General features: G+C 33.8%; 1 protein-coding gene across 1 annotated transcript; it reads right to left on the bottom strand.

Moving 5' to 3' along the window:
- Nucleotides 1-7410: 7410 nt before the first annotated feature.
- On the bottom strand, nt 7411-10377 carry LOC18096332 (axial regulator YABBY 1). The gene is made up of 7 exons (XM_024595065.2): nt 9954-10377; nt 9608-9757; nt 9233-9350; nt 8394-8442; nt 8104-8179; nt 7875-7949; nt 7411-7766 (listed from the first exon to the last, which is right to left on the bottom strand). The coding sequence occupies exons 1-7, from the start codon at nt 10047-10049 to the stop codon at nt 7698-7700; spliced, it is 633 nt and encodes a 210-aa protein (XP_024450833.2). The 5' UTR covers nt 10050-10377; the 3' UTR covers nt 7411-7697.
- Between the last annotated feature and the right edge of the window lie 847 nt (nt 10378-11224).

The following is an 11224-nucleotide window of genomic DNA, read 5'->3' on the forward strand; positions in this document are numbered from 1 at the left end:
CATGTTGCATGTCCAAATTTTTGTTGTTGTAGATAAGAGTATTTAAGCACTGTTTTAGTTGTTCTTTGGCTAGCTTATTAGTATATTACTTCTATTGGGGTTTTGTGTTTTGGGGTTTTAATTTTTTTTTTTTTGATTAACGTGAGTGTCCGGGCCAGCTGGCGCACACCTCGACTAATTCCACGGGCCCTGAAGTTAACGACCATGTAAGCGTTTAATGGCCCTGAGGTTTGTGTGACTCGAACCAATAATCTTTAGGAAGCAAACCTAGAGTCTGACAAGTTGAGTTGCAGGGTGCAGCTATAATGAAAATATGGGGTGATGGGTGTGATTTTGAGTTCTTCTCTGATGAAAATACTGTGTTAATGTCCCTTTATTTGGACCAATGGTTTTGAATGATAACGGTGTATTACAGTATATTGGCTTCCAGTTAGGCAATTGCATTGTTCAATGGATTATTTCATTACTGATAATGGTTCTGGAATGCGAGAACCATTGGTATTTGTCTATTCTGTTTTAGTGGTTCGTATCAGTGCACAAGTCTGCATATTTCTGGAGCACATATAATCTGTGATATAAACCGGGGAAGATAAACAAGTTTGGAATCCCTGAATGGTGGTTTTTCTCTCCCGTGAAGTTGAGGCCTTTGTGGTTGACTAACAGGAAACCTCCGTTTTATTTTAATTGCTCCTGTTTTCATCCTTGAACCTGGTTTTTACTGCAATGGATGTTTCATTTTAAAAATCCAGCTATGAACTCCCAATCAGCATACCGAAACGCAAATTATTTTCAGAAAAAGAAACGATTAATTGTACGGAACATGTGCCTTCAAGGTGACCTTCCCGTACTGACAAAGGGATATTAGCAATGCTCAGCTTTCCTCACCACCTTTAGATTTCCAAAAACTATTTGTTTATGGAATACTGCTATGTAGTTTATCAGGAATAAGCTCTGTCCTTCAATTCTTTCCGCTGCTCATGAATTTCTACCGAGGTTCTTCTCTAATTAACTAAACTTTGCCGGCTTTGCCCCCTTTTTTGGCGCCTGTCGTCCATTAATCAACAATTTTTTTTTTCACTACAGTGGTGGTTGGCGGTTGACTCTTTTTGTTTTTTTAATGTAAAAATGCAAGCATTTCTGATAAAGCATTTTTTTTTTTGGTGAGATTCAGGTTATTAAGCTAACTTACTAACAAGACTAAAAATAAAATAAAGTCGGTAAATAAAGTGAAAAAACATTGACAATGAAAAAAGTTTAAAAAAACCCGATTGAAGTCTATCTAGGTTAACATGTTAAATATATGATTTGGTTGGGATACCGAGATAACTTTGTCGAAAGTAAATTAAATAAAATTATGAAATTTAATTATCAAATAACTCAATATCAAAGGATGAAATGGGAGGTCCATTGGTCATATGTGCCACCAGATCATAGAGGGGCGGCCAAGACGATTCAAACACCACCATGGATGGTGATGTCTAGTTATCAGATGATATCACACGTGCTGTCCATGTGCTGACACGTGCAACGCACACGTTTGACACTTTGTTTAATAATATATATTTTTAAATTACCAAATAGCCCCTAAGTGAACTTAATTATAACCAAAAAACCAAAATGAAAAGAAAAAAAATCCATTGGATGACTTCATTTTTATTTTTTATTTTTTGGATAATTACATCATTTTGTTGTGCTTAAAAAAATAAAAAGATGAAAAAATTCATCTACGCAAGTTTAATTGTTTTTGCTTTTAAGGTTAATTAAGTTATTTTACTATGCTAAAAAAATTGATAAGATCAATTTGTCCAAATATATTTGGAAATGACTAATGGCTCATGTGAAAAAAGACCTTTTTACCCCTAATAGTAAGGTTGGTTTTTTCTAGAAGAAAAAAATAGTTATTTCACTATTTTAATCCACTGTGACCATGCCTTAGTGTACAATGATAGACTGATGTTTTTTATTTTTCTTAAAAAAAATTTAACACTGCCAAAAATATATATACTATAACAATCAATATTAGATTTCCTATCCTTCATTTCTCGGAGGATTCTAGTATGGTAAAGAAAATTGATAAAATAACACAGTGCAAAAATATATTTAGAGAAATAACATAATTTAAAGAGTCGCATATGACATTTGCAATTCGTAAGTCGTAAGTATTATTTGTGACTGTTTCAAATTGCAAAATTACCAGACACAAGATTCAATAAAGAGAAAGAAGAGATGGGAGAGAGAAAAGAAAGAAAAAGATCCTAAAGACATACCAAAACTCTGATGATGACACCACCGATATTGTTGGGAAGATCTCGATAAGATGAATCTAATGATACTAAGTAAGGTCACCAACGGTGGTCAGATTAGGCCACACGTGCAGGCCAAATACAAATGAGCCTCGACACCTTTAGACGACTCATGTGACCTATTTTGTACACCGTTTATGATTTTTTTGGTGTCATTAGATTTGTTTTGTTGAGATATTTTTAACGGTACCACATGTGTCATCTTTAAAGTTTAGATGAGCCTCCGAGGTTATTTTATTTTTTCTTGCTTTTCTCTCTTTTCTATTTTTTAACAAATTACAAGGATGACAAAGGATAGAGCAAAAACAATGAAAGGAAAAAAAAGAAAATGGCATTTTTATTAGTATTTCCTCTAGTTTTTTTCCCTAAAATTTTATGGTAGAAGGTATTTTTGGATTAACTTGTTCATTAACAAAAAATAATTTTTTTTAATGATTTTAAAAGCACGACCCTATATCAAGATGTTACATATCATAAAATTATCCCAAAATTATACTTATCATTTTTTACCAATAAATAATGCATTGATTGAGTTCATTATCAATGGAGCAATTTAAGTTTATAAAACATGTGGGGTTGTAGGAACTAGCTTTTCAATATCTCATCAAAGTTGAACTTTATTTTCCAATTTCATATAAACTTACACAATCTTTAACACATAAACCACGACCCTTTCTCCCATTTCTGTAATGCTTAATTGGAAACAAGAACAACATATGAAAACAAAAATGCATAATCAGTGCTAATGTTATAACATTACAAATTTAAGAGTAGCTTGTACAAAACACAATGAAGTTACAAATCCAAATTGTAGTACTATTTAGCATTGGTAAAGGGAAAGAGTATTAGATAAAAAATAATTAAATACATGATTATTAACCTAAATTCACCATGGTCGTGATATTATAAGCTATAATTTCATCCTAAAAAATGACACCCCCATTCTCATATAACCTTATGATCTTGTCTTTCAGCACAAAACACTTCTCTACGGGATAACTGATTAAACGATGATATTTGAAAAAATCTGGATTGTCAATGAGATTTTTCTTCGAGCAAATCATCTACCATTCTTGATATGTCTGATTCGGGGAATGAATATTATTTTTCTTGTTGTTCTTATAACGATGACTTCTTTCTTTCACCATTTTGAAAAGTAGTTAGTGTTGACGATTATTCTTTTTAAATCTATTTGGTACCTTTACGACATCAAAGTTAATTACTAAAGACTACTTTCCTTTGATCTTTGGAGTGCTCTTTTTAAATCTACAATGTTCAGGCTTATTTCTCTTGGGCTCTTGTATAAGTAATGATGAGTTTTCGGCTGAAATGCTAAGTTCCAAGTTGCGTGCTCAAGTAGTCAATTCTTCAAAAGACTTTGATTTGATACTTTGTAAGATATAACGTAGTCCCCAATACATTCCTTGAATACACATATCTAGCGTAGAATTTCAGTGAGTCGATTCCTACAGTTTAAGCTAAAGTTTCTTCACCGATGAATATGCTCATTCGTTCATTGATGTGTATTGATGAGTTCAATCATGCTAACCATACGATGAGTGTTGTAGAAGCGGTTAAGAAACTCACATTTCAACTGTTCTTAACTATCAATTAAGCCAGACTCTAAGTTAGTGTACTAGTCAAAGGCATTACCTTTTAAAGAATGGACAAACTGTTTTACCATGAGATCACCATCAGTTCCAACAGTGTTGCAAGTCTCCATAAATTGAGTCACATGTTGTTTTGGAATCTCTTTTCCATCGAATTGTTCAAACTTTGGTTGATAGCTCAGAGGCATCTTTAGCAAATCGATCATTTTGGTGTACGATTTCATATAAGAATACAAAGGTTAAAATAAACTTTCTACTTTGTCTATGATAATTTCCTAATAAGTTTTTTCAGTTGATTCGTAGTGACGATGTCATCGATAATACCATGAATATTCCTTGTAACTTCGATTGTAGAATCCTCAATGATATCTAGTTGATCTACTTGCATGGACTTAGTAGCCAAAGTTTGACCTCCCTCATTCATGCTCTTGAGTTTGTTCATCAATTTTGTTATCTCGTGGTTTTTCTTCTTGAGTGAAGTCGAAAGTTCCTCAACGAGTTTTGTTAAGTTAGACACTTGATCCTCCAAAGTTGTAGTCTCGATTGGTATCACTAACAAGGTGCCAAGACCCGAAGCCTTATTTGGTGATTGACATGGAGAAATCTCCATGGGTGAATTGTTGATGTAGCCACCTTTAGTGATGAAAAAAAGTCCACGTTCCCCAATTGACTTTTATGGTGGAGTTACTTGTAGTTTTAACCTTGGAGTAGCAAGATCTTGTGCCTCTTTTTCATTCAACATTAGCTTGATAATTGGCTTAGTTTGCACATACAACTTAACGATGGATTTTGTTTTTTATAGTAGGGTTGAAGAATATTCAACGATATGTCAAAGACTTGAATCAGTATTTTTGTTGCTTTTTGAAGCGACAATGATGATCATGTTCTTCCTAGTTGCCATTGAGAGGTTGTTGAAAATTCTTTCTTTAAGAGAAGAGATGAGAGGTAAAAATGTCTATAGTGGAGTCGCCAGAAATTTACAGACAGACTTTTGAGCACCTAAAATTAAACAAGTACACATGTACAAATATTTTATTTTATTAAAATATATGATTGGTTACAATATTTATCTTATAAAAAAATAAAACAACCCTTTGATTCTTTCCTTGGATTTGATATATATGTGATGACTTGATTTATTTGTGAAATCAAATCAAGACTTGTGCTTTGCAAGAACACGAATTTAGACGTGTATTGCATAACGAGACTTGGTGATTTGGAGAGTACCTTTGATTTGTCTTCAAAATATTGTTGAAGAACTCTTATGAGACGTTTAGGCTTGATTCAATAAATCTTCGTTTTTTCTGGACTTTAAGCGTAGATGAACGGGGCTTGAGAGCTTTTAAGAAGGCTTCATTCCTTGGAGTGCTTGTTTTGAAGAAAATTTTGTATCTCTAAGAATCTTCTTCCTTTCTTGTCTAGGACAGGACCCTTTATTTATAGAGATTTGTAGAGGCTCTCAAGTCATTTTCCAGTGTCATATGATCTTGTATTTTTGACAAGAAATCTAAAATATCCCATTTCATGTGTTACCCTTTCATTGATAAAAAAAAAAATACATGAATACTTTTTTATTTTTCTTGTTATTTATTTCATATTTTTATGCATTAGTTGAAAGTTTCTGTTTCTACAATCACATCAGCCCGAGATATATGTATGCGCTAGGTGCAGGTTCATAAAAGTCTTGCCACTAACTAAGGATCACCGTCACTTCATTTTGATTGAAGAAAAGCAATATTTTACAAACAAACCATTCAAAAATTCCATACTAACAAATGTTTTAATTACGGAGTTGTTAGTCTCTTAAACATCAAATATATAATTGATCGAAGTGGAAGTTTATGTGTTTGAAAAATTAATAGAATTTGTTTGTTTGAACATATAACAATAATTTTTATTATTAATTCTGGATTTCTTTGATGTGCTTTTTATGCACGTGACAATGTAACCAGAATTTGCACTGGCACAAGAATTTTTTGCATTATGCTCATACTATAATATATTGTTCTTATTGTCACAAACTTGACCCGAAATTAATGTCAAATATTCAAATTAATTAATGTCATCCGGGACCGGGTGACTGTCTGCAACCAGCTGGCCCATTTAATGGTCCATGCAGTCCCTCTCGTTATAATTCAACGACATTCGTCCCGAACATTAACAGAGCTAATGCTGTTGAAGTACATATGTACGGCTTTAAATATTTTGTAAGAAAATATTTGGGAACAAAAAAGGAAGATGAAAATAAATATATTGAATTTAAGATTTATTATTTGATAAATTAATTACTCCCGCAATGTGTTTGAGAAATCTCATTTCAAAATAGGCGATACAGACATATATATACACCCGGCCGGCCCCATAATCTTTGAATGGTTTAATTTGGAACAAACTCTAGCAGTATGAAAGATTGAAAATAGAGAAGATGATAAGCTAAGAGGAACGATTTTATTATATGGCAATTTAGTATATATAATCCTTTAACAAAATAAAATTAATTTATTCTTTCCCTTTGGGATCTTGAAGTTGAATACTAGTCTGCACAAGTCCAACGTAATCTGATTATAAGTGGATCTTGAATCTAATGTGTTAAGCAAGAAATTGTGAACGCTCTTCATCTGATATTAGACAAGGCATTCGGTTCACCAGATTAATTAATAAACTTACATGAAAAGAAAATTGAGATGAACTCAATTACTGACAAATTAAGGCATATCACAAATTTACTTGGCAGTGGAGATAAATATAGACGGTTCTTATTATTATTATTTAAAAAAAAAACACATGATAGAGAGTTTTTGGGTAGCAATTAAGAAAGAACGAGAATCCCAAAAAAGACAATAAACTGGGAAAGAAGCTTGATTATTTAGAAATTAATAATAGATTGTAAGGGAAGTTAAGAAAATATGATAATATTGTTAATTTTTAATAATTTTAAGAGTTAAAAATCATTCATGCATGGGATTTGGTGACACAATATTATCGTGCAATGCAAAATCTTCTCGCCCAAGCAATATAAAATCTCAACGCTATCAACTATCAAACCTAGCGGAATTTTCATTGAAATGAAGTTAGCTGCAGCTTTCTCTCTTTTTTCTCCCCAGTTTTAGAACTTTGAGACAATCGATGGGTTTAAAATCAAAAACTTTTCGTCGAACAATATTTTCATTCATTCTCAGTTTGTGTACACTACTGCTCGTGTAGCACCCAGCTGGAATCGAAAAACTACTTAATCCACTTCTATAAATAGTATGTTTCCCGTCGAGGTTGAAATTGCTATTTTTTTATTTTTTACTTCAAAATAATAAATTGTTTTTAAATGGTTAGAATATACTAATATCAAAAATAAATTTAAAAAAATAAAAAAATATTATTTTAAAATATTTTAAAATAAAAGAACTTTAAAACCAATCTTTTAACACACTTTTAACATATAGTTTCATGGAACTATTGAAGAGAAGTGATGGGCAAAAAACGTTCGATGAAAGAGTTGGATATGATAGTAGGATTCCTCATCATTACTAGCTAGTAATCATAGCTAACGTTTTGAGAACTACGTCCCAAGTATAGCTTAGCAGATAGGCTTCACATACATTAGAGGCTTCAAAACCCTCTCCCAGACCAACACCAACACCAACATAAGCCAACAGCAACCCCATTAATTCTTAGGGGTCTTCTAAAAAGAAAGCTTAAAAGAAGTACCTTGAAAACAATTACAAGAAAATTAAAAGACAAGGGTAAATTAAGCGGGAAGTAACAAAGAAAACCCTAAGAGCTCCACTTCTTAGTAGGGAGTGACCCCCACATTTGCAGCAGCAAAAAACTCATCTGTCATGAGCACATCCTCTCCTTCCTACAAAATACAAAACACAAATTTAAAACTAATTAAGAGGCCTTGAAAGTGGGCTGTTTCTCCAATTCTCTACTGGTTTTGGATTCTTAGGGTTTCAATCAGAAGTACCTGTTGACGCACGTTAGCTTTCTTCACAGGTTGATCAGGCATCAGTCCGAAATGGATATGTGGGAAGTGGGCCCACTGAAGGAAAGAAACAAACAAATGAAGAAAATTATATTTGCCCATACAGTCATTAGTTAACTAATTACTAATCATAGCTAAAGTAGCAATAGCTGCATTATGAAACCCGAACTAAATAGTAATAATTAACATTTTGAGTTTTCTTGGATCTCACATTCTTTGCAGCTGCACTAAATGCTTCTCTGTGACTTATATCAGGGTTCCCAGCTTTAATGCGCTGGATCTCGTCCCTGCAAATCGGTACATTATAATGTCAAGGTCATGCATATATATGCTTCATAGGAAAATACAAATTCCTGTCCATTGCAGTTAATATGGATCGTCAATAAGAGAGTAGCTTAATTGACATCTTCTTACGCCTATATTGGTATGTGTAACAAAGAAATTAATTTTGTGTGTGCATAATTGTGATAATATAAAGTTTATAAGAATATAATAACCTACTTGATAAAGCGGTTGTAGGCAGATGGGACTCTATGTCTCTTTTCTGGAGCTGAACATGGAAAACAGACACATATCAACGACAAAGAAACAGACAGATCTTTAAAATAACTTCGCTGACTATGTGTAAGATATCTGCTTTTATTCTCTCTCTCTCTCTCCCCCCCTCATCATTACTTCATCATCATCTCTAAAGGGTCTATCCAATCTATCTATCCATGGATTCTATATCTATATTTCCGGGGGAGAAAACTGAAAACTCTATCACATGCGTAGAAGTAGACAAAGGTGAGCTACATTTCATATTTTAGGGTTATTAATGAAATAATACAAGCAATGGAAGAAATTCAATGACCCATTTGAGTAAAGTTACAGTAAAATTTCAGGACATGATAGTTAAGAGTTCTTCAAGAAAAAAGATAAGCTAGGAAGAAGTAGCACTAGAGCAGATGGGATAAGCTATGGAAGTCTCAAAGTAATGCAATTGACCTATTAGCTGCAAATCTACAGTAGCCTTTGTGGTAGTACAAAATAAATGTTGAATAGCATGAAGAAGGCCAGATATGATAGTAGTGTCCGAATTGAGGCAAAACCAAGATATCTAGGGCACTGTTGTTTTTCACTTACTTTTTCCGGCCCTTGATAAGTCAAGAGACTATAGCTACTGTGTGTAAGAGATGCAAAAGTGCAATTGAAATCAAGAAAGTTGAAGAAGACTGGTGGAGTCAATTCAATCAAATAATTAATGACTCAAATTTTTTTTAGAGTGCGGCTTCTCATAGACCAGTGAAAAAGCCAATGATATGTCAAAGAAATGAGATCATAAATGTAAAGAATCTCACGTCTGTTAACCATAGGTGGTTTAGGGATCTCCTCAACGCCTCGAAATGGAATAACCGATTCGTTTGGATGTGGCTGGTTGATCAGCAGATTCGGCGGTGCTCCATTCCTGATCTCCTCCTAGATTATAGACATATATTACCCCAGAAACCATAAAAATACTTATTAGAATCAAAATCCAAGTTTACATAAATTTGTTTTATATATATATATATAAGGACTTGTGTAAGAGCAATCAAAGGAAATTAACTAGTCTTTTTTATAGTTTGAGTATAAAATATACTCGAACATAATGTCTATAGGGTATCAGTACCTAAAAAAATGGATTAAAAAATAGATGTTTGAAATTAACCCTAAAACATTCTAGCTTGATATACCAGGATATTCTGAGGATTGAAGAAGCCATGGCCAAGATAAAATTGATTAGCTGCAGGAAGTAGGCCATGCATGCTCACAGACAAAAGGTTGGTGCAGTGACCACATCGAACCGCAACAGTCTTGTACAAGCTAGTGCAAGGTACACTCACCTATAAAAAGAACCCACAAAAAATACAATTGAAATCCTTAAGAAACCCATTGAAGAAGAAGAAAAAGAAGAAGCCAGTGGTGGTTTGGTCAATTGGCTCAGATTCAGGTTCAAGCCTCCATAAGGAGAAGAAGAACAATAATGGAACAGAAAATTAGGGATAAGATAAGGGGCAAAAGGTGGGAAGAAAATGATACCGCGAGGACAGTGTCACAAAAGTTGCAATGGACATAACAAAGCTGCTCGGAGGAAGAGAGGTGGTCTGGTCCAAAGGCAGCTGAAGACGAGGACATATTTTTTATGATACTTCTCTTTCTTTCTGAGATTTTGTTGATTTGATTGATGGATTGTCTGACCAGTGGGTATTTTGATGGAACAGATAAAGATCCTCTTCCTTTGATCTGATCTTCTTGATTGCTGAGTTGTTATTCAGCGAAAGAGAGGAGAGAGATATATATGAAAGAGAGAAGTGAGGATGTTGCTACTACTAATATACTAGAAGATAGAGAAGAACCAGAAAGTGTTCGTCTTCTCTCTCCGCTTCTTAATACTAGAATTTTATCATCACTGTTATTAATTATTGCTAACGTTTTTACATGTTTTTTTTTAGTACAAGTTCTTGATGTATCATAAAAAGGCCACAGTAAGAGAGATAGAGAGAGAGAGAGAGCAAATGAATGGTTGGCATTAATTCCCAATGGGCAATGGATGTTTGTCTGCTTGAGAGGAAGAGAGAGAGCAGAGGTGGGGAGTGAGAAAAGGACGTTTGCATGGGCTTTGGCTCATTCACCTGTTGTTTTCATAGTTAAGATGGTGAGAAGGAAAAACCCACCCTTAATTTTCTTTGCTCACTACAATTCCATGGTACCCCCGATAAGGTCACAGAAAAAAACACCCCATCTTTGATGCTCTTTACACTCGCTTTGACTTGATGAATAAAAGCCCTTGAACTCGGGCACCCACGCTTTGGTTGTTATTTATTTTACTTGTAATAATAATAAGCCTTCACTCAATCCCAGGTTGTCATTTCATTCTGTTTTGGTTCCAGAAGTATTGTCTAACTGATGTACTTACCCTATTCTTCCAAATTAATTATTTAATCACCTGAAGGTGTTCGGTACAATTTGAAAAAAGCTTGATTCCTGCCTGCTGCATCTACACTAATTTTACAGTGATAATTACAACCAGTCTGGTTAATCCGGCAGCATAACTTGATAACTGCTTGATTTCCTCTCCCCTATTTTTCGAATAATCATCATCTATGATGATCTTTCATATTTTCCGTGCCGCTTTTTAAACATATTAATTAGAGATTCCATGTATCACATCGTCTGACAGCCATCAATTTCTTTGAGGTCATGCTGCATTCTTCTTCTTCATTCTCGAATGTCGATCATGTGTTCACGAAATTTCTTTTGAAACTTTACGTGCGTGTGTGCGTAGATAGATATACACATTTTTTTTCTTT

The sequence above is a fragment of the Populus trichocarpa genome, chromosome 2, assembly GCF_000002775.5.
Source record: "Populus trichocarpa isolate Nisqually-1 chromosome 2, P.trichocarpa_v4.1, whole genome shotgun sequence".
NCBI classification, from domain to species: Eukaryota; Viridiplantae; Streptophyta; class Magnoliopsida; order Malpighiales; family Salicaceae; genus Populus; species Populus trichocarpa.

Coding starts and splice junctions, on each gene's coding strand:
- LOC18096332 (XM_024595065.2), bottom strand. CDS start 10,049: ATGTCCTCGTCTTCAGCTGCCTTTGGACCAGACCACCTCTCTTCCTCC. Junction 9,758..9,953: donor TTTGTGACACTGTCCTCGCG/GTATCATTTTCT, acceptor TTCTTTTTATAG/GTGAGTGTACCTTGCACTAG. Junction 8,443..9,232: donor ACCACCTATGGTTAACAGAC/GTGAGATTCTTT, acceptor TTCCATGTTCAG/CTCCAGAAAAGAGACATAGA.